Source organism: Schistosoma haematobium, chromosome 5 (genome assembly GCF_000699445.3).
Source record: "Schistosoma haematobium chromosome 5, whole genome shotgun sequence".
In the NCBI taxonomy this organism is placed as follows: domain Eukaryota; kingdom Metazoa; phylum Platyhelminthes; class Trematoda; order Strigeidida; family Schistosomatidae; genus Schistosoma; species Schistosoma haematobium.
This window is the reverse complement of record NC_067200.1, coordinates 18,154,755-18,178,912: the sequence shown is the minus strand read 5'-3', so window position 1 is coordinate 18,178,912 and position 24,158 is coordinate 18,154,755. Positions and strand designations below refer to the sequence as shown.

General features: G+C 35.9%; 1 protein-coding gene across 1 annotated transcript in view; it reads right to left on the bottom strand.

Annotated features, from left to right (window-relative positions):
- GTPBP10 (GTP-binding protein 10) overlaps positions 1 to 24,158 on the bottom strand; it is an 83,342-nt gene that overhangs the window by 25,379 nt on the left and 33,805 nt on the right. The window contains exons 10-21 of the mRNA XM_051217654.1: positions 22,903 to 23,405; positions 21,486 to 22,075; positions 18,753 to 18,856; positions 16,629 to 16,945; positions 13,216 to 13,779; positions 11,678 to 11,857; positions 10,144 to 10,574; positions 7,417 to 7,538; positions 5,331 to 5,707; positions 4,281 to 4,399; positions 2,413 to 2,554; positions 301 to 551 (exon numbers count right to left, since the gene is read on the bottom strand). Of these exons, the coding sequence (XP_051065068.1) occupies positions 301 to 551; positions 2,413 to 2,554; positions 4,281 to 4,399; positions 5,331 to 5,707; positions 7,417 to 7,538; positions 10,144 to 10,574; positions 11,678 to 11,857; positions 13,216 to 13,779; positions 16,629 to 16,945; positions 18,753 to 18,856; positions 21,486 to 22,075; positions 22,903 to 23,405 (3,700 nt within the window). The remainder of the gene's footprint in view (positions 1 to 300; positions 552 to 2,412; positions 2,555 to 4,280; positions 4,400 to 5,330; positions 5,708 to 7,416; positions 7,539 to 10,143; positions 10,575 to 11,677; positions 11,858 to 13,215; positions 13,780 to 16,628; positions 16,946 to 18,752; positions 18,857 to 21,485; positions 22,076 to 22,902; positions 23,406 to 24,158) is intronic.

Here is a 24,158-nt window from a genome sequence, read left to right as displayed (position 1 = left end):
AAAATAAGAATACATAAACTGGCATTTGGCAAATGAAGCACATTAAAATTTCACGACTAAGCGATTAAAATTAGATGGTTAGCCAAGTCATTGATTTATTCCTAAATGAACATTACATAAGGCAAACGAAAATTCAGACCGGTTAATCGCAACCAAAAGAACACACAGGTGATTTAAAATCCTGTCGAAAATGTTAACTACAATCAGAAGTCAAATGTTATATATTTTTCCAGTGATTTTCATTCATTGATAAAAATAATGAATGAATCCGTTAAGATTAGCTGTTGCCAACACACTCACCCTTCAAGAAGACATGAAAGACGTCCCAACAGTGTAGAATAACAATAATTATAAGCGATTATAACAGAAGGATATAATGATTGAAAGTCAAGAACAGCCACAGGACCATCAATGAAAAATACACTTTCTGGTTCTAAATTCAATGGAATCCCTTCTGGAGCAAGTTGATAAGCACGTTGTGTAACACTTGGACTAGGTAAAATAAAATTTAATTGTCTTGCAATTCGACAGAGAAGAGATTCAACTCGATACTGAAAGATAGAATCAATACGAGAGAAATGTTATGGCGTAGCACTTTTGAACTAAACTACAATACAAAAATATTACTCATCTGATTATCGTTTACTAAGTGAAAAACCAAATATCAATAACTGATTTATGTAACGTGCTATAGGTTACAGAAAATAACAATAGTGTCGGATGTTAGGCAGTTACCCAGCGAAGATAATGGAAGATGGCCGCGCAATATCGTGGACTGATTAGGATTAGACATTAACACCGGTGGATCCAAGGTTCGTGGTTTGGGAGTTAAGCGTTCACGAAAGACCGGATGTCCTGGGGTTTGAGTTCAATGTGTGGGACCGGGGATGCACATTGCTGAAGAGTCCCATACTAGAACGAAATGACCGTCTAGTACTGCCAGGTTTTCAATGATGTTCTAACATTGGTCAGTTCATGATCTCAATTAAAAATCGACAATCTCCACAACTCTATACTGATAACAACAAAAATGTCCAAACTATGTAATGAGTAGTATATTACAGAATTACTTTCATAAATTGTAAAAGTATATTTAGGTGGACAGGTTAATTCAACGATGGTTTATCCGGTTCAAAGTGTGAGATATTAAAACTAAGCAATAATAAATAATTAAAAAAACACAGAATCTTTACATTACTATTCAAATGAAGTATACAAAATGCATAGAAAGAGAACCTACATCATCTGATTATGTAACCTATTAATTTAGAGAATCTTACTAGATACTATCGTCTTGAGATTGTATGAAGTGCTTAAGTAGAATACACACAGGTACCACATGTTCCATTTACGTCTAAAATTTCCCACAGGTTTATTAGTGACTGGTCTTGTTGGGGACGTTAGATACCCAGAACTCACTTGGAAAAGGTCCTAATTTAGTAATTTTATTTTGATAATTTGAATTTTTTTGTTTTCGCGCCAACAACGGTTTTGTACTGTATATATACGTTTGATTTGTGTCTGTTTTTATCGCTCGTGCTTCTGGATTTTAGTGGAATATACTTCCCCGTTCGTACTTCAACTTCTCTCTTTAGTTAGTGGGGCTGGGATGCATCAGAATAGCTAGTTTATTGGTTTTTGGTCACTGAGTCTTTGTTCCGTTCGCAAACTAAGTGAACTCGTAATCGCTTCAAACATAACAGGTTTCAACTCTTTTCTTAGGAATTTTCATTATTCCGTTTATTGTCTTCTTGTAGGTCATATTTGGAAGTGTAGTATAATCAACTAATGCTCGATGTCTAAACAGCTAGGTTGTAGGTGCGAATTCATATTCGTGCTATGTAGACATTCTAGTACAATTTTCTAAATATATTTTTTAAATATTTCAGTTACTTTGATTGTTGTATTGAACAGTGATTACCTATTCTGATTAAGCTCTAAGAACATCTCACGTTCTCAATAGAATTTAAACAGTAACATTATTAGTACTGCGGTGTGTGCTACTGATATTAAGAGATATAAGTAGTATATGTGATTAGTCGAAAGTGAAACACCTGGCGGCAGCAGATTAAGGAGACTGAAGAAAAGAGAATGATTAATGTGCAAATGAAGGGACAATGAACTCTGAAACGATTGACTGATAATTTGCAAATGAAGTATTTATCGTATGGTTCTCAGATTTTATCAAGATATTTTGTAATGCTGAATTATAATACATTTGGTTATCCCCATTTGCGTTCTCGTTCACTACAGTACTTTGTAAAAGACACAATTTCTTGGCATACAACAAATGATGAGATTCAAGACATACGACTTTGATCATTCATACTTTTATCGTAATTTTATGGTGTGTAATTGAGCACATTGAGTTACACATTCATAAGCAAATTAATAATTATTTATTCAACAAACCTGAGAACCACGGGATAGAACATGATAGAATTCAATGCCAAATATACGAGCAAATTCACTTGTTCGACCAATTAAATCTAAAGTATTCAATAATCTCAGATTTACAATAGAACGACGTATCCAATAGTCGATTGTGCGCCAGCTACTCGACAAAGAGAGAGAGAGAGAGAGAGAGTAAAAAAGCATCAAAAGTGCGACTGGATCATAACCAATCATCAGAAATGGTGAGCTGCTAACTTACGAAACAGTTCATCAGTAAAATGAAACAATTAATACATTTCAACTGGTCGTGACTTTAGCCAGTATACAGATATAAATCGTTATCAAGTTCCAGTTCCAATTTCGTAGCTATATATTCATAGTTAGGTAGCTAATGAGAGGTATTTTTCAAGTAACCAATGTTATTTTGTCCAATCTTCGTTTTTGGTCAAGTTTTTTTTTCGAACAAGTAATCAATATGACAAAATGGTTAAATAAAAAGATGATTAACTGTGCTGGGCTTTATACTATTTAGTTACAAAGGTTCTAGAATAAACTTCAACACCTAGTATTTTACATCGAGTACGGTCATTTTCAACGCGTATCTCAATCGGGTGACCTAAACGCTTCGATAGGTCTAACACTAGTATAATTACCTATTTTGATATCTATGAAACAGACATTTTAGCGTTACTGATTCAACCTGAACAGATGTGCGCTCATGTATATGTTCCCTTAGTATTCAACCGTGGATTTGTACGCGTAATTATTCAAGATTATTCAGGTAACACAGTCGAGCTACATGATCATTCACGAGACAGAAGTTAACAGTAATGTGTATTTCCGATAGCACTAGTGTTATCATTAGCACCATAAAGAATATAATGAGAGGGCATCTCTAAAGGAAACAGATAATGTAAAATTTGGTTTGTTGATACCTTGATTGAACTTTGAAGAGTCTTATTTGGTAGATGTGCTCGTTATATGCATTTGCTTAATATAGTCAAAGTTTATGTAAACTAGATGGAATGTGGCTAGTAGTACAATTCAGGACACGGGTTACATCCCATTCAAAGTGGTCATCAACTCTGGGATGCATATATAGTCAACTGACGAGTTTCAAACAGGGCGGAACGCCCGTCTTGGATTCCACAGCCAACCATATTGCAACAATTCTATATAAACTAGGTAGTGTTAAACAAAACTGGTGGTTTGAGGTGGTTTTTTGAAGAAAAAAAACGATGAAATTAAGACGGTAAAACACAAGTATGAAAATTAAAATTTCCAAGACTGGATTAAAAGATACATGGTATAGAGAAGATACTAAGAAGTATATTGTGACCACGTTACCAGAACCAAATATATTTCATTTAGAAACAGACACCTTCGAGTTAAACTTTTCCTAAATAATAAATATTTGTGAGTGTATCTGAAAAAGCTTATTAAACGTAACGAAGCTACGGAACTGAACGTCTTGAAGCCGAATTTCTAGATCCTGCATCATTATTCTTACTCTTGCTAAACACAGTTTTTCAGGTCTCGATATGAACCGCACGCCAATGACAAAATATGATAAGTCATTAAGACAAAAAAGATGACAGAGGAAAATAGTATACGACATCTTAAATTCGAAAAGGTCAGGCTTCACAAAAAGAAATCCTCGTTCTACATCATTGTACAATTGACCTTTAATGAACAAACTAACATCGCAACGGTGTTAAACAAGAAATAGATTATCGAACACCTTATTGGTAATCGCTAATCTATGTTTGCTTTTATCTACTACTTTACAGATAATAAAATTATGAAAATGGATTATCACAACTATGTATTTACATGCGAATTGTTAAATGAAATTTAGTTACCATAGGCGAATCAATTAAACATACCGGTTAGCTCCATTCACATTCATGTACCATTCGTTCAACTGCGCAAATGTATAACGAGGCATAAATTCCTTCAACAAATGATACACTACAGTCTCTACACTGTACTCGAATAAACTGACCTACGATATAAAACGGTGAAATTAAGAAAAAAAGAAATTAAAAAAGACAAGATATATGATGGATTCATTGAAGTATTGGTGTGAAAACCTTCGAGTTAGTAAAGAGTGACGATACACTCATGTCGCTAACTGCTGTGTTGTATTGCAAACCGTCTTTATCTAAAAAGAGTGGATCACTGAAGTTATAAACACTGCAAAATCTTATGCTTTTCGGTTTGATTATGTATTTAAATATTAATGTCTAAGTTTGATAAGTTCTGGATGAAAAAAAGTTTTTTAGTATAATGTAGCTTTCGATAGTTCTACAAAGCATGTTCCAAATGAGTTGGTACGGCAGAGAGTTGGGAGAGTTTACTCTCCCTCTCAAACTGTTCACATACGACTACGTGTATATAGCCACTAGCAAGGAATCCTTACTTACTTGCTGACTTTTCATGTGCGAGGGTGTTGCGAAATTGCAAGGAAGAAAAGAGAACGTCCAGCGTTTAAGTCGGATTAGCGGGTATGGAGGAGATTTAGAAAACCCTGATTCGAAACCAATAGTGAACACGGGCTCCAGGATCATAAGGGAACAAATGGTGCATGAGTCTATATTCATGTTCATCGGCTACCATGGGACTGCATCTCCTTACGTTGCTCCACTGCTTTGTGAATTAGGCTTTTGGGTTAAAGGTTCGAGGATTGGCCCCCTATGAAAACTACCTGCTTCGGTTTCGACACCCAGGTAGTATTCCAACCCTCACACAAATCGAATGATGAAGTGTGGCACATATACATTTGGTGCCTCCTTGTACGAATGTTTATGTGTTTAAATAAAAATAAAAACAAAAATTCTACCATAAGTCCTTTCTTGTTGACAGTTTAATTGACAAAATACACTCAGATACATAAAGTAACAGCGACAAAGAAGAAAGATATCACTAAATCTTACTTCATGCATTAAAATCCTCCAAAAACATAGAACAACACGACCGGGACAAGCGAATGGACCTCCAGTACGTCCAGCAGCTGAATCACATGGCCATATGAGACGATAATTATTATTAGCGTTATTAGCATGATCCGACTGTTTGTTTGTTAGTATTGTGGAATACAACGGACTGCATGGACAATTACATAGGTCATTTAGATCATTAACAAATTCTTGAGTATTAAAATGCCAAGGACTATTTCTTTCAGTGAAAATACAACTATTAATACTACTGTTTGTAGTAGCGGCAGACAATGAAGATGTTGTTGGTGGTGGCGTTTGAACTATTTTAATGCATTTAGCAATACACTGATGACAATGAGGGCAGTTTATAATGTCTGAAAAAAAATTTATACACATATACGACGGTAAAACTTAACAATAATAACTAGTGATAGAATATTGTTGTCAAACTGAATGATTGATTTTGTTCAAATAGCATTTTCAGAGCTGGGTAGTTTTAATCATGAAGCTATCATCATTACAATTCTAAGTGACCTGACCAACACAAACTAAATCAGTTATATTTCAACTAATTTTGAATCATTTCGCCCAAGGGCTACAAATACTGATTATTATTGTCGTGCAGAATTCAACCTAGTACTTCACATCTACTGACACGACTCAGATTGACATTTGGTGAATTTATGGACTGATGTTGCATATTGGTTAAGCAGGCCCTAGCTTTTTCTAAGTAGTTCGGTTAAGATATTGCACTTTCCAACGGTGGTTAGGTATGTGTAACACATTTCTTGATCGAACCAATTGATGAAGGTCTATAACCTCATAAAAAAGCTTGTCCCTTTTACATTGAATTCTAAGACTAACCTCAGTATAGTTACTCGGTCGTCTTATAATGCATGATTTATGATTGAAGATTTCTGTGGTCAAGTACTGGTAATACTACAAATAGGTTAATCAGTTTGCAATATAGTGCGTCGATTACCCTATTCAATTGGTTATATCTATTTCATTTCCAATATGTTTGAACTCCACGATTTACGACGAAATAGTTCACCCATACTCCCCTGTTTTCAATAGTGAAACAACTGAGATTAATCGCTGACATTTTCGCCATTGACTATTATAAAAGTATTAAGTGTATATATATTTCCCACATCACACACTGACGTATATATCACTATACTCTCTCTCTCCTACCAATGTATATTATGAGTAGTAACAGTTATTCCAGCTTTATAGCTGTGACACATGGCCAGTAAGAGTAGAGGATATTCGTAGGTTACTAGTATTTGATCAAAGGTGTCTTCGAAACATTGCTCGTATATCATGGGACCACCGGATAAGTAACACAGTTGTTAGGAAACGGGTACTAGGTAAGGAAGACAAATCCACTGATGAAGTAGTGAAACTTCATCAGTTGAGATGGCTGGGACACGTGTTACGTATGCCCAACCACCGACTGCCCCGACGTGCGATGTTCAACGATATAGTAGTAGGTTGGAAGAAAGCTAGGGGCGCCCAGACCAAAGCATGACACAAATCCATGAAGTCACTGACACGTGGACTGAATCATGTTGGTAGGTGCAGACTACCTGGTTGGGATCTGTGAGATGATAGCATCCGATGGTTAGAGACCTTGAATGGCATGGCCCATAATCGTTTGCAATGGTGGGCGCAGGTGCATCCACTCTTTGTGTTCTCCCAAATTCTAATCTGAATTCTTCATGTTCCTTTCTTTTTTTTCTCTTTCCAAATTTATTTCACTGCATTGTATTCTTTGGATAACATTTTCAAACCCTAATCTTTCCGATTACTGCTTAAACTCTTACCTCCTCTACCACTACGGGATTTGAATTGACAACTGCATTTTTGTGCTAATGTGGTATGGCAACTCGAACTGATGTACGTATGTACGAAGTTCTACTTTGTTACTGACTGACTGACTGATTGATGGTGATAATATGGAGTGTTTTCCAATAACACTATTATTGTAGGTTCTAAATAACCATATAAGATATTCGTTTGAAATGATTTCATATAGAATTATAATAAAATATTTATACTCTTACTTATTTACACTAACCTGATGCTAAACGTGATAATTCTCTAGTAAAGGTACATCGTCCAAGATGATTGGCACGTTCAACAAGATAACCCCATGAAAACCGTTCAATGTCATAACCAATCAATATTTCAGGGTCAAATCTAGATGGAAATTAAAGTTTTATTTTAAAAAATCAATTGAATAATAAACATTTACCAGTTAGAAAGAATTATTGATATGCATTATATTTGTAACATAGTCTACAGCAACGGATTGATCTGAGTTGGATAACCATTAAAAACCAGAGATTATTGTGTAGTTTTTTTGTCCTGTTATGGAACTATTCAAAGGTGTATATCCATGATCCCACTGAGGATCGAAACGAAGGTACTTAAGTCTCACAAAGAATGATTAACCTTAGAGTAGTAATCTATATGTTGGCCTACTTCGTTCATTACGAGGATTTTTAATAGTATATGACATTGAGAATATCATTACTGCTCAACATTTTTTAGATGATACTTATAAGGATTGATCGTTTAATATGACATGATCCATTATATTAATGGATGATTTTGAGATCCCTTCAAAAATTTGATAGACATTAGTTTGATTTTAGATAACATGAGTTTATCGTCAACAAATGATCTGCTTCGTTGTTTAGTTCAGTTATTACATAGTGAATTTATTAAGTTTAACAGCTATATGTTTATTTATTTAAAGGACTGCCCATCTATGTATAATAACGAAAAGATCCATGTGGAGATTCTCCTGATACAGTTTGGAAATGAGAAAAACCAATTGACAAGCTTGTGAACATTTATCGATTAAGACAGCAGTGACATGTCGACTGTATGAGCATAGTCACTGTCCATTCCTAACATTCATTATGTTCAGTATTGGTTGTAGATTAACAGAACCCAAACACTATCTCATTCTTTTATAAAGACAATGATTGTAACTCTAAATCAGCAAACAGTTTAAAAATAGATCAACTGGACATAGTCTTTGAAATTCTAATATTTAAGAAGTAGATAACCTAAGGACCATAAATTTTTGAGATCACGAGTCAATTGAAGTTGATCAGTGTTTCCAAGTTTTCAATAGTGGTCTAGCTTCAACTATTGAAATTATTATATTATCCACAAAGAAACCCTTCCGATAACAATCAGCATATGTTTCAAGAGGTATTTCCTGGAGTTCTAATGAGAAGCAGTGACTAGTGGAGTGCAACAAGGTCTGTTGTGACATAGTAACTCACTGAAGACAATGATGGATGTGTTGCTCAATTTCGTGGATTAGTTGAAGTTAAACATTAACATCATTGGATGCAGGCCAGATCAGTGGTTTAGACGTTAAGCGCTCGCGCGCGAGACCAGCAGGTCGTGGGTTCGAATCTCGCGAGGCGGGATCATGGATGCGCACTCTTGAGGAGTCCCACAATAGGATGAAACGGCCTCCCAGTGCCCCCAGGTTTTCCATGGTTATCTAGCTTTAATTGACTCATGATCTCAAATATTGAAATACTGGAAATCTTCAGCGATTGTTTGTTTTAAGAAATCATACTGCGATATATGTTACTTATAAAAATAGAAATAAGTAGTAAGTAGCAGGAATTGAAAGCAGAATGCTTACCATCAGAAGAGTGAAAGAACGAGAAGAACAAGAAGACGAAGAAGAGGAGGAGGAAAAGCAGAAAGCAATCAAAATAACAATAGGATCAGGAGAATGATAAAGTATGTAAAGGATAACTGAGGAAAGATATGCAAATGATGCATTTAATGTAAAAACTTTCATATTTATATAAAACAATAAATTGGTTTTACGTTATCTAAGTTTTTGTTCACAACAATACAACTAAATTTTATACTTATATTCGTACTAAGCAAATTATTTCATAAATATCATATGAAACAACTAGAAAAGACAATCAATCAATATAATCCCAAATAAAAATCCATTTTAAGTTACTGTTATAATTCTCTCTTATAACAACCCAGCTATTCCTGTTGCTTAGTATTCTTGAACACCGATTCACTCGACAAGTTCCCAAATCAGAATACGGTTAGACAGCAACGAAGTTATAGGTGAGACTATATAATTTATGGACGACCTTTGAGCGACGTTCAAGTGGTCTTGAGAGTGTTCACCTAATGACTAGGACCAAATGAGGTTTATAAAGCAGGTTGAAGAATAAGGATTATGATTTACAATTGATGAACAAGGTTAAGAATTCGATTTAGAGTTTTCATCACGAACTTACATCAGCTAACATGTCAAGACGCTATTTAGCCAAATGAATAAAGAATTTCGCGCTGAAATCCAAGACGTATTATCCTATACCTGATTCGTTCATCCACAAATTATAGTCTCGCCAAATTTTATTCCAAATAACAAGGGTAGATGGAAGTAAGAAGCACAATAAGAGAAACGTTAGTATATTTATAGTTTTTTTTATATGAGAAGCTTCTAGTCTTCTCCAAATATTGGCAAGCGCTGATTGGCTGATTCTTATCCAATCAGCGTACGCCAACACTATCGTGGACAGAACAGTTATATGTATTTACTTCCAATGGTTGAGATCATGAGTCAGTTGAAGCTAGATCACCATGGAAAAGCTGGAAGCACTAGACGGCCCACAATAGGATGAAACGGCTGTCTAGTGTTTCCAGGTTTTTCATAGTGATCTAGCTTCAACTGACTCATGATCTCAACCATTGAAATTACTATAATATCCACAAAACCCCTACTGATATTTATACTTACGTTTGAATTAAATAAACAATCCAAGATATAAGATTCCATTCAGTTGAACACCAAATGATACAAGGAATTATATGTTGTAATTTATGTCTATTATTTTCATAACCATAATTTGTTAATCCATGACAATATTTATTAAATGATTGTTTAAATAATCCGATATTTGTAGTATTAGATAATTCAGAATGAATTAAAACAAATAAATTAGTTCGATGAGTATTATCAGTTGATTCTATTGTAGATGATTGTTGTGGATACAAAAAACTAAGACAAGCAACTTGAATAGGATCAAAAGCTGGATCTGGAATTAGACCACATTTTAATAATGATTTTTTGGTTATTTTCGATTCTGTTTGATTAGATGATACAGTTTGTGATTTTGTTAAACGACTAGAACAATGTAATTCTAAACTGGCTACAGTTGTATGATCCACCTGAAATTCCAATAAAAAAAACATTCAAAAAAAGTTGTAGAGTAGTAAAAAGATGTTTGATAATGAAAACTGATAAAGGATAACATAGTAACATCGAATGTCCGGCGCTTTAACCGGGTTGGTAGATATGGAGGATCTATCTAGGGGAGTTGGAAAACCCTCATTCCAAACCAATGGTGAACATAGGCTGCGAGATCTTGAGGGAAAAAACGGCGTACAAACCAATCGTTGGTCACCGGCTACCATGGGACTGGATCTCCTTACGTATGGTATGATACTGTCTGGTTTGCCAAGTATGTCTGAAATGCATAATTCATACAGTGGAAGCTGAGATTTGTGTTCTTTACTCACCGACAGGGCCAAACGAGAAGAACTAATTAGGACAGTAGGCTGCTCTTGCTGATTAACGTGTCAGTGGTTTGGCACAGTGCCAAGGTTGTATAAGTCGGTGTTCAGATTGGCGATCCTATCATGTGATAAAATCAAAACAGTTATCATATCTCACGTCACAACGACAATGAGATGATGATAGTAACAAGATGAAGAGTGGAAAAAATTGCAGTAGTGATGACAGTAATAAAAATTAGTCATTAATAATATGGTTTGAAAAGATGGAATGAAAAGGTATTTGCGAAGGAATGCTGGAACATAACAATAAATCAAAGTGTTTTATATAATAAAACATTGACGTTAGAAGATGTAGTTTCATGGTAGCTGGTGACCAACGATTGGTTCATACACAATTTGTTCCTTCAGGATCCTGGAGCCGATGTGCACCATTCGTTTGAAATGAGGGTTTTCCAACTCTCCTAGATGGACTCTCAGTATCCACCAACACGGTTAAAGTGACGGACATTCGTTTTTTGTCCTCTTAATTTTGTAAACGACACCCTTGCATCGAGAAGTCAATGAGTAGAACTTCCCTATTAATGGCTGTATACGAGTGACTATGCGAGAGCATTTCGAGAGGGAGAGAGGACTCTCTCTACCCTCGGTCGTATCAAGGAATATTAAAAAGAGCAGCAAACAACATCAACGGTAAACAATCACTGTATCAGAATTAATACATACACAAATGTATACAATTTATCATGATTGCATACCTGAACCGATGAGAAACAACGTTGATTAGCACCTTGATATAAAACGCTAACAGAATTACCAGTTGAATGTTGTGTTGTATCAATAGATTGTTCATTATCCGGTGGACATAAAAGTGTTTGATAATCGTCATTGATATTTTGTTCATTATTAGTCGATGATATTAGATTAACAGCTGTACACTGTAAAATATTACATAAGAGAACCATTTTATAATTAATGTATTATATAATTATATTTTAATTCTAAACTGAAGTTAGTACAAAATAACAAATAATAATGATAACGTCGGGGATCGGAAGCAGACATTACCCAGGATAGAGTTCGATGGAGAATCCTGGTGGGAGGTCTATGCTCCTCCACGAGGGGTAACAGGCGTAAGTAAGTAAGTAAGTAAGAGAAAATGAATGGAACCCATTAGTTGGACATAAATTGATTACGATCATTAATGTAGCAGGTATGCTGAGGAAACCGTACAAATCTAAATAGAATAAAATAGAACCAAAGGTCTAAGATGATAAGATTATTTGGTCGGCCTAAAGTCATCGTTCAAATGATCACCACCTTAACGTTTTCGACATACTGTAAATACGAATGAATTGCAAGGAACATTATTCAGTAAACAAAGATTTCGACACAGCTTGTCCCTAACATCTGGCTTATTAGATAATTCATATCTCATGATGATAATATAGTCATTAAAACCATTATATTGCCGTTCAGTGAATACACAATTCCAACTTCAAACAATCCATGACAGTGTGACAATTATCTAACACCAATGGTAACGACTGAAATGACTGGACTCCCATGATTACAGCTTACACAGTCGTGGGTGCGCACAATTAGAGAGTACTATACCAAGTAGAAACAGTTGTTGAAGGTTCTCTAGTTCTCAATGATGTCTCGATTTGAATTAACATATGATGAACAACATCTACAGAATAAAATGATCTCCATAAAACTATTCAATTTAGAAAATAAAGTTCAAAAACAGACAGATGGTAGGTGAGTGAACTGAATACCAATATTTTGTACTGTAAACTCTTTTTGACCTTTCGATGCACTGTAGAGTTGAATCTCCTAGTTTATTCATTACACTGAAAACTTGATACAAGTGATCCTGTCACTGAAGGTTAAAGAGTACACGATTACTTACTGATAAGTAGAGACCGACTAGCGTGACCTAATCTACTTAAAGACATCTTATTTGACTGTGAGGTTGAGTTTCAAGTGTCTAAAGGATCTATAAGAACTTTCATCTAAATTTGATTGAATAATTTCACAGTATTTGGGCGCCAAGTTAATGTGAAACATTAAGAAGTAAGAATGTATTTGTTAAAATCTCAGTGAATGAATATGAAGTAAATCCAACGTTTTGCCTGTCAATCTCGACCAAGCTTTTTCAGTCATCTACAGGATCTTTTATATAATATTCACGCTTGTGTCAAACAAGGGATTTTAAATGACCATCTCATAATTTTAATCAAGAACTTGAAGAAATTTAAAAAGTATTTAGACTTCGAAATACAGATATTACCTGTGGAAATAAGTCATTCGAAAGGTTGATCGTTTTATCATTTTCTGATTGTGAATCCGTACAAACGAAATCTTCCTTCACAACTTTTGACTTTTTAAAATCCTGTGATGTTTTTGATTGTTTAAGCCACTTATTTACAACCTCTAATCTAGGTGCTGGACATACTGGACGCCAAAATGGAGTAGAGGAGAGTGAAGATGATGATGTCTTTTCTGATTGAATTGTAGATCGGTGATCCATACCACTAAACGGCGATAATTGTGTTTGTGAACAAACACTTAGTTTATCTGTATATAAACTGGAAGTATATGGTGAACATGTGGTATCTGGAAAGTCATGATGAAATGAAGAAAATAAAGGTAGTTGTTCAGACAAAACAACTGATGAATAATTCATTTTTGATGTTTGTGTCTCTGAATTGTCTATCATAGTATTTTCAAGATCTGAAAATTCTTCAGGGGGTGTTAAACGTCCTGATTGTTGAAAAGATGTTTCAGCTACCTCAAAATGTGATGGTAAACGTTCAAGAAGGACAAGAGGATTTGATAGATTATTACTATTAGACTATAGAAAAGAAATTTGAAAAATTAAAATGTTTTCCTTCAGATGCAGTGATCACAGCAAGACATTTCCGTTCAAAGCAAAAAAAGGATATTTAACCAAATCGGTTGATGCATTAAAAATTCATAGGTGTAATTTGAAAGCCAATTAGCTTTGCTGGCAGAAATATAGCATTTCAAGGCAAATAAATCTATTATATGGATTTGTTTTCATGATGAAAATGTTAAAAAAAACTGGATCTAGGGGTCCGGGCGTCGCACCTGCAATAGGTATACCTTACATGAACACCGGTAACATGCGCTTTCATGCATACATCCCGTGACATACACATAGGAATACTCATCCCTACACGCATAGTTGCTACTTTCACAACTGGTACTTCTGTTTTGCCTGAATTGAATTGGTACGCAGACTTTCGCCTACGAACTTCATGGTACACACATAGGCATAACACCCTAAGGGAGGGTTGATGTTCATTGCTTCCTTTCCCCTGATTCGCTATCCATTTTTATTTGATTAGGACATAGGGCAAGCTGTGTAGTTTGATACGGTGCAGGCAAGCCCGGTACGTATCTTTTGCATAGACCTATATATAGAATTACACAAACCGGGACTCATACAATTCATATACATATAGATAAACATAGGGCATTCCTTTACGATTTTAGTGCCTCGAGGTTTGGGTCTACAATTAATCCAGGTTACAATAGTGGTGGATTAATCTGATCTCAGCATTCCTTCATCAATTTTTCTCATTTTCCCTGACATTTTATGACTTAGTGTGTCACTTCTTAAGAGTAAATAAACAGGGAATGAAATAAATAAATGATCAGGTTATTTATTTATTTACTTAATCAGAAGAAGTAACTTACACTAAGTCACGAAATATCAGAAATCCTAGTTTCTACTAAAAGCGTTATCAAGGAAGTATTATTATAGCCCCCAAATGCCCTGGTACGGCCGAGAGTGGGGAGAGTCCGCTCTCCTTCTCGAAATGCTCTCACATGGCCACGTGCATACAACTACTGCCAGGGAAGTCCTACTCACTGCCTTCTCGTGGCGGGGGTGTTGTTTACGAAATTGAGAGGACGAAAAGCGAATGTTCGGCGCCTTAACCAGATTCCAAATCAATGGTGCACATGGGCTCCAGTATCGTGAGGGAACAAATGGCGTATGAACCAATTGTTGGTCACCGGCTTCCATGGGACTGCATCACCTTACGATTATCCACTGCCATGTGGATCAGACCTTTAGGTCCAAGGTTCGAGGTGTGGTCCCCTAAGAAAACCACCTGATTCGGTCTGGACACCCGAGTAGTATTAAGGCCCTCACACAAATTGAATGATTTATGTGGCGCATATGTATTTGGTGCCTCCTTGCACCAATGTTTATGTGTTAAAATAAATGAATAAACAATAAATTATATTATTACCAATATCCTACCCAATGTTCAATCTATTTGAATTTATCAAGTTTATTCTTTATAATCATACTAATTAACGCTTCTGTTAATTTCGTTCTATGTTTTCAATGAAACGATTAAGTGATGTATAAAATCCTAAGATCAAAAAAGTAGATTTATCTAAAATACGATATTACTTATAACAAAATAAGCGAGATGTTTATAAACTTTAATTAGTGCAATATCTAAGGCGCTTCCTACTTCGGTTCGGGCACCCTGGCAGTAATCATAGCCCACACACAAATCAAGTGACTTATGTGGGGCATATGTATTCGGTGCCTCATTATACCAATATTTATGTGATCAAATAAATAAACTAAGGCGCTTACTGATTCAATTGACAATCAAAGAAAAAGTTATCACTGCAATAGTTGTGTGAGAATTGTTAGCAAAAACATATGATCAAGTCGGTACTAGACAGTTGTTGTGTCAGTACCACAAAAGCAATCAACAATCGAAATGCGAACTAATTACATAGACAATGGGAACTGTTACGAATTTAAAGTAGCTGCTAAAAGTATTAAGAAGCGATAATTACAATAATAAATGGATTCAACGGCATAAATTCGTGTGAATACTTATACCGTAACCATATGCTGATCTCCCAAAAACGACTGAAAGTGAAATTAGTTACTAAATATTATTAATATCAGAAGGGGTTTCGTGGAGATTATAGTAATTTCAATAGTTAAAATCATGAGTCAATTGAAGCTAGACCACCATAGTAAATCTGGAAGCACTGGATGGTCTTTTCGTTCTATTGTGGAACTCATCAGCAGTGCGTATTCACGATCCTATCTCGCGATATTCGAACCCAGGACCTATCAGTTTCGCGCGCGAGCGCTTAACCTGTAGACCACTGAGCCGACCGGCATCCAACGGTGTAAATTTCTAACTTCAACTAATTCACGAAATTGAGCGACACAACCATCATTGTCTTCAGTGAGTTACTATCTCACAACTGACCCGGTTGAACTGATAGGTCCTGGTTTCGAATCCCGCGAGGCGGAGTCATGGATGTGCACTGCTGAGGAGTCCCACAATAGGACGAAACGACTGTCCAGTGCTTCTAGATTTACCTTGGTAGTCTAGCTTCAATTGATTCATGATCTTAACTATTGAAATATTATTAAGTAATATAATGTAGTACACAAAAAATGATCGGATAGGATAAATGGAATAAGATATACGTACGGGGAACTTTTTTTGAGAATCTTTTTAATACTGCAATTGATATCATCGTTATACTCACCTATCTAATCCTTATGTTTTCTATTAACTTCTATGTTTTACTTAGGAAAAAAACCTTATTGAGACCGACAAAATTCCAGATTTTATTAGCTGGATGATATTTATAAGTAAGAGTAAAATTGGTGATAAAACAACTTACTACTGAATAGTTTATTACAGTAGAAGAATGACAAGTTGTTGAGTTGTCAAGATCAGTGAGTAAGTTTTCTTCAAAAACAGATTGATTTTTGTTTACAATTGAAGTTGATTTGTTCAATGAAACATTATCAGTAGAAACACTAGTATCCATATCATTCAATTGAAGGCTAGATGAACTAAATGACGATATAATTGATGTTGTTGTACAAGTACTTTGTGTATTCGTAATTTGAGTAGTTGAAATGTGTTTTCTCGGTAAACGTAGACTAAGACGTCGACGTTTTCTAGGACGATTTCTTTCACCTTTAGCTTTAAGTACTATTATAGTTGAATGGGAAGAGAATGTTAAGTGTCAATAGGAAAACATATCATCGAATTACTAAGCTAATTAATAGAGCCAATTAATGAAAACCGAAAATGTTTTATATTGTAAGACACTTTCCAACAATTAGTTACCATTCTAAAAAGAAAATATGAAAACAAGCAGTCACAAGGAGAGTTGCAAGTGTTGACTAGAAGTTGTGGTTTTTCAGAAGAAATTTTGACGAAGAAAGTTGAGCATTTTCAGCGTGAAAAATTTTGATTATCAGCAAATTATTCATCCTAGTCTTTGTCAGTGTCCTATCTTGTTATTTAGGTTCAGTACGGTCTATTATGTTACGGATCTCGGGACAGAAATGATTGAGCTAATCTATTATGATCGGTTCTCTTTGGAAGATGTTAATCTTTCCAATAAAATTTGACCATTCTTGAGATCGCCTTAGTAGTCAGATTCACAGAATCTACATTCGTCACGCCATTGTTGGAGTGGAAGAATATCGAACACAGAACAAAAGCAATTCAGTGTTGTACGTTTTATATGTCTTTTCTCTTAAAATTCTATTGTAGTCGGGTTGCGCTCATATTTATTGTTAACTATATCGAAGTGTTCAAATATACGTTTGACATATGTGTGAGACCAATATTCAAAAAACAACAATTTTTTTAAAGAACGGTTCTATTGTAGTGGACGCTACTTACAGGAGTGTTTGTAAGTAGTATATAGCGGAAGGTGACATCAAAGTTGCAATAATTGTCAAATCGCGAGAAGAGTTTCAGCACATCGAGAGCGCAGTGTCAGCAGAAGACTTCGAGACCAGAAGAGAAAACAGTTCGGATAGCAGAATACACCGAAGGATGCAAATGGACAATTGAAGACTATGTATATGTATTATGTAAATACCTCGTAACTTCTCACAACAAATATACATTCTTCCTGCCTATTGTCTTCTGCACTATTATTAAGAAATATACATAACTTGGTTACAAACATCAACTTGTGAGGCACCTGTGCACCTGTATGCATGCAAAGACGAACGCTCCCTGTAATTATGACATAAAAGGTAATTACAACATACGATAGCATGAACGACAATTGGTAGTAGTGTCTAATGTTAATAACAATTTATCAACAACCAAAATGGGGACTAACAGCATGTAAACATTGAAACTGTTGTATTTACACGAAGATTCAAGGAATATACAAAGCCGTAAACAATTTTTATAGGGGTTAACAAAAAGCAACTGCAATAATAAATACAGTAAATGTTATTACTTTGTGTAAATACTTTAGTATATTACTCAATAAATAAACGTGAGTTACACCATACGCTCAAACACTATTCGAAACCCCGCCTGAAGCCCCTCTGGGGCTGCTGCCAGTTCCAAGTCCGTATAAAGGAAGAGGGTTGGGGTATGGGGTTAGCGACCCCTTCCCGTTAAACACTAACTCGCTAAAAAACGATAGTACATAAACCAACATACAAAAAAATGAGTTGAATAGGGAAGAAACAAGGACAAAAAAGGAGGACGGGCTAATTTCTGTCTATCGTGCATACAACATATTTTCTCAAAATAGTCAAGAGTCTACTGACAATACAATCTTCAAAACTTTTAGATTATTATTCTATGAAGTTGACTTTTAAGCAACTCTCCCAATTTCAAATGGGAATTCATGATTCAGTAGATTGTATAATGAAATGTATGTGAAATTAGGGATTGTTATTTTGCTCATAGTTTGCCTGAACTTTTACAAAGCATCAATTATATATGATTATTACAAATAGTACTGAATAACATGACTAACCAGTAGTATTCGAAGAATAAGTACTTGTACTACTACTCTGATTATCACCATCACTATCAGTGTGAAATGTATCCACGTTTCCATCGACTTGAGGTATACAATTACTGAAATGATATTATTCAAATTAAGATGAAGGACAAATAAGTAGTATGAATACATAGTAAAATATTTTATCATAATAATTATTAATATATCGCTGTGAAGTGATTACTCTATTGTCACGAGCTTAAATGGTCATAAATCTAAGTCTCTCTCATTCTCTTTCTCTTAAACTAAGTCAGAAGAGTTATTAATAGTTAAATGATAATTAAATTAGTTTATGTTAAGACGAATTTCATTCGATAATAATACGTTAATTACATGTGCTACGTACAATTTATTGTTCAGTATAGGGGTTATGGAGATTTTTATGTTTTTGATTGAGATCATGATCAGTAAAATGGAAGATGGTCGCGCAATTTCATGGATTGGTTGAGGTTAGACATTAACACCATTGGACGCCGGCTCAGTGGTTCAGTAGGTTAGGCGCTCGCACGCGAGACTGAAGGACCTGGGTTCGAATCCCGCGTGCGGGATCGTAAACGCGCGCTTCTGAGGAGTCCCACAATAGGACGAAACGGCCGTCCAGTGCTTCCAGACCTTTAATGGTGGTCTAACATCAATCGGTTTATGCTCTTAATCAAATACAATTTAATGATTTAAGATGAAATTTGATCGGAAATATGAAAAAACTGATGGGCTTTGTGCTCTTAATGGTAATGGTGTGTGTTACTTATATCGACATAAGTAGTATATAACGCTAGTCGGGAATAGAATGTCTGGTAGCAGAAGACTGAACCGGAACAGAAAGCAGTTGGTATGGAAATGCCGTAACAATGAATTCTGAGAACGGTTTTTCTATTTTATTAAGTAATTCGGTAATTTTGTGTTAAATATAATCGGTTGTCCTCATCTATGTTCTCCTTCACTACGGTAGTATTTCACTAGAGGCACAAACTGTCAAGTCAGATAAGAAATGATCATTTAATTAGATCTCATTTAAAAAAACAAAATTATATTCAGGTCTAGCGATCGTATGCGACGAGTAACAAATTATTAGAATATGGTTAGGGAATATTTGGAAGTATTTTGAACTTATGAACTATAACTGGATAAAAAATTTTCGGAAACACCCCTTTGATATGTTTAGCGTATAAGTTATGTACCACATACCAGTAGCTATAGTATGGTTTTTGTTCTTAAAAGATGGGGAAAACATGTCATGTAAGCTTACCTAATGAGCAATATTAGCGTAATAAAAAATTAGCAAACGAAAAGGTAAAGTAGTTTAAAGATGACTCTGTTCGTTTAACAGAGATATATATAACAAAACATTCCCTCCATTCTTGTCATAAAGATTTGCATTGTAAGCACTGGTTGAACTCATGTTTATGTCGGTATTTACCCGACCGTTGTTGCTACCTTGACGTGGTGGTCGGGCTTGCCTATCGTGATGAAGCAACCGAGCTATACTGGCTGGAACAACCGTTCCTCAAGGTCCTACCATGTCAGACAGGTCGGTTGAAGAGCAGTAAGACTAAAAGCAACAAACCCAAGGTCCGAAGGCGAAGTCGTACTGCTGGCTGTACAGAGGTGTGACACCAGTAAGGTGTTTCCTTCAGACAACCAGCATGACAGCGATGCTGCCTTCCCACAAGGAGGGGTGGGGTTAGAAAAGGTCGACCCTAAAAATGCACACCTCGCCTTATCCCACGGATATCCGTCTCCGGCGGTAAGGTCTCAATAAGTACGGAGCTAACACAAAAATTACCTATAACAAGGTCGTGTGTGACCGACCTCAAGCAGTTGTCCCTTGGGCACTGCGGTCACGCTCTCAGTTCACTAAGCTACTAGTATTTGACCACAGATGCCTTAGGAATATTGCTGGCATCTGCTGGGATCACCGGGTAAGTAATAGTGAGGTTAGACGCAGGGTATTAGGGAATGATGGTAAATCAGTTGATGAGGTTATGAATCTTCATCGACTGAGATGGTTGGGCCACGTATTACGTATGCCTGAACACCGATTACCGCGACGTGCAATGCTAACCGGTGTTGGAGATGGTTGGAAGAAAGTTAGAGGCGGCCAAACCAAAACGTGGCACCAGTGCTTGAAGTCACTAACTTCTAGTCTGAGCCATGTTGGTAGATGCAGACTACTTGGTTGGGGTCCGCGTGACTTTCGTAACCAATGGTTGGAGACCCTTGGTGACATGGCTCAGAATCGATCACAATGGCGTCGGTGTATACACTCTCTGTCTTCTCTTAAACTAAGAGATTAAGATCACTTCATATCTTTCTTTCTACGAGCTAATTCTTTCTTCCTATACTATATCCTTATTGCAATCTTTCTCCTATATATTACCACCTTTGACCTAACCACTCCTATGAATCCGGTGTTCATCTTGCTGTGCTAATGAGGTATGGCAACCTGGGCCGATGCGTACATGTGCCTGGTCCTACGTTGTAGCTGACTGACTGACTGACTATGTCGGTATTTCAATGTACTCAGAGATGGTGGATATGACTACGTAATCATTACGCTGAGACTTTATCGGTTATTTACCTGCGTACATGAACCAAGCTAACTGAGTAGTTAAGAAAAGTCATTAGAATAATCAGTCATTTGGTTCTTTACTGCTGAAATGGGTTAACAAACAACATACTGCTAGTTAGAAGTATGTATCAACTCACCCTGACTTTGAAGTATCACTTTCAGAACTCCAAGAATCAAAAAGTATATCTGAAACACTATCAACTTGAAAGTTAGATTTCAAAATCATCCCAGCGACATCTGTTGGAGAATTTTCTGCAGACCGACATAAAGGTGAAAGAATTATAGGAGAATCAGACAATGTACATTCATCCTGTGCATGGAAAATTTGTTCATTCATATTCTTGTTTTGTAAAGGAGTTGAATTTAAATGGAACACATCACATGATTCTTCATCATCCTCATCGATTTCATGAAGTGATTCCAAATCTTGCGTTGGGATAAACACTTCATTAGAATGATTTATAGAGTAGAATAGATCATCACTATCCAAATAACTTCCAACAGGTTGAGACATGCACTCATCATCTTCAGTTATCTCATTTTTTGTAGCACAGAGACTTCCAACTGTTGGTTTATCTACCCCCGATTGTTGACTGCATACAAACGACAGAGCACATTGTGCTGCATTTAAAATTAAAGTTTTGTCATCATCCTGTCCTTTGTCTATACCACTGACATTGGACTGGTCGATGACTGAATTTCGACTAATCAAAGTACTGTTCAAAACCTTGAAACAATGTATAATAAATATATCAGAAATCGCTTATTTCTAATTATATACACTAATATGTTAAGCTTATGTTAATCACAATTGAATAAGAAAATCTTGATGATTTGTGTTAGCTATAACACATACTTCCTGGTGATGTCATAACGTGACAGACAGTTGAAGGGAAATACAATAGAAACGATTAGATTTTGGGCCCAACACCCAAGTTGTATAGTTGACTGCAACACAGTATAGTGACCAATGACCAGTATATCTAGAAACATTACGTCCCCATGATTTGATGGAGTTGAAGATCTGGCTATGAGAACATTACTCACACATCATACTATGAGAATTCTGAGGACAATCGTGAGGTTTGCTATCTATGGAACGTACCTTGACAGCATTAAAATTAAATATTCTCGGAAAACTTGTGTGACCGGTCTTGAGTAGGTTTGCCTTAGGCTCCATATTCATGTTATTAGGTTGATAAGACCATCAATAGTAATCCAGTTAAGTTAAAACTTTCAAAACATGGTTGAATGTGATAGAGTATAAGGAAATATATAACCTAGATAAATTGTTGACGAGTTTCAACACGTAACTTTAATTCAATGCGACTGACTGATAGATGTAGCAATCAATCGGTATCCTAAAACGTCAGCAGAGGAATAGAAACTCCAATATTAAACAAGGCGGATGTTACTAAAACTTCGTATGATAACCTTAAAGTGATTTTACTCCTTCGGTCACTTCATGTCTTTCTATTTTAATAGGTGTAAACGTAACCAGGTTAAAAAATAAGAACAAACTAATGAATAAACAAATAACTCATTATTTCTTACATTGTTATCAAATATTTTGTTCTTAGCCAATTCAATAGGACTACAAATCCAATCATCATCATCATCATTAGTCAATAGTCGAGGATGCTGAATATTTGTTGCATTCAACGAAGAATGAACTTCTGCGGGATATTCTACATTATTAAGCAACTGATCCAATTGTTCGGGTGTTGGTACCCATGCATCAAATTCTTCAATTGCATTGGCTAAACGACAAAAGTCTTCTAAACCAGCTGAACTTATCGTTGTAAAACTACTAACTGATTTTGTTTTAACTAGCGGTTGCTGTAGAGTACTATTAATGGGAGACTTTAAATCAATTGATTCTTGAGTATGTTGAACAGTAGTGGACAATTGAGTATTATTAACTTCTTCGGAAGCATCCTCTTTGTAATTAATGTCCAGTTTGTCGTCATTATCGTCATAATCACAATCAAAATTATCATCATCTGTTTGACTGGATTCAAGCCAATTAGAAATGTACTCATTCGGATCAGATGAATCTGAACACAAGAAAATTTAAAACATACAAAATGATCTCTATATATTAAGCTAAGTAGAAAACTGTACACTAATTTATCTATTTGCATGTTTTTGGGTTGTTTTTTTTTGTTTATTTAAAAAAACATAAATATTGGTGCAAAGGGACACCAAATGCATACACACCACACAAGTCACTTCATTCGTATGTGGGCTGTGATACTACCCGAGTGCTCAGACCGAAGCAGGTGGTTTTCCTAGGTACCCACACTCGGAGCCTTCGGCCTAAAGGTTTGATCCATAAGGAAGTGGAGCGACGTTGGGGGATGCAGTTTCATGGAAGCCTGTGACCAACAATGGGTTCATACGCCATTTGTTCCTTCAGGATCCTGGAATCTATGTGTACCATTAGTTTGGAATCACGGTTTTCCAACTCCCCTAGGTAGATCCTCCGTATCCACCAACCCGGTTGAAGCTCCGGACATTTGCATTTCGTCTTCTCAATTTCGTAAATAACAATAATGCCGCGAGAAGGCAGTGGATAGGAATTTCCTGGGGTAATGGCTGTACACGCGCGGCCATGCGAGAGCATTTGGAGAGGGAGAGCGAACTCTTCCCACCTTCGGCTGTACCAAGGCATTTGAGGGATTAATGAAACTCAATTACCAAGTACAGGTTTGTGATCTCGGTTTACAGTCGCATTTTATATAATGGTTACTATTACTATACAGTTGATCAAAGCCAAGTTGAGTAAAGTTCGAACTTGTGACAGAATC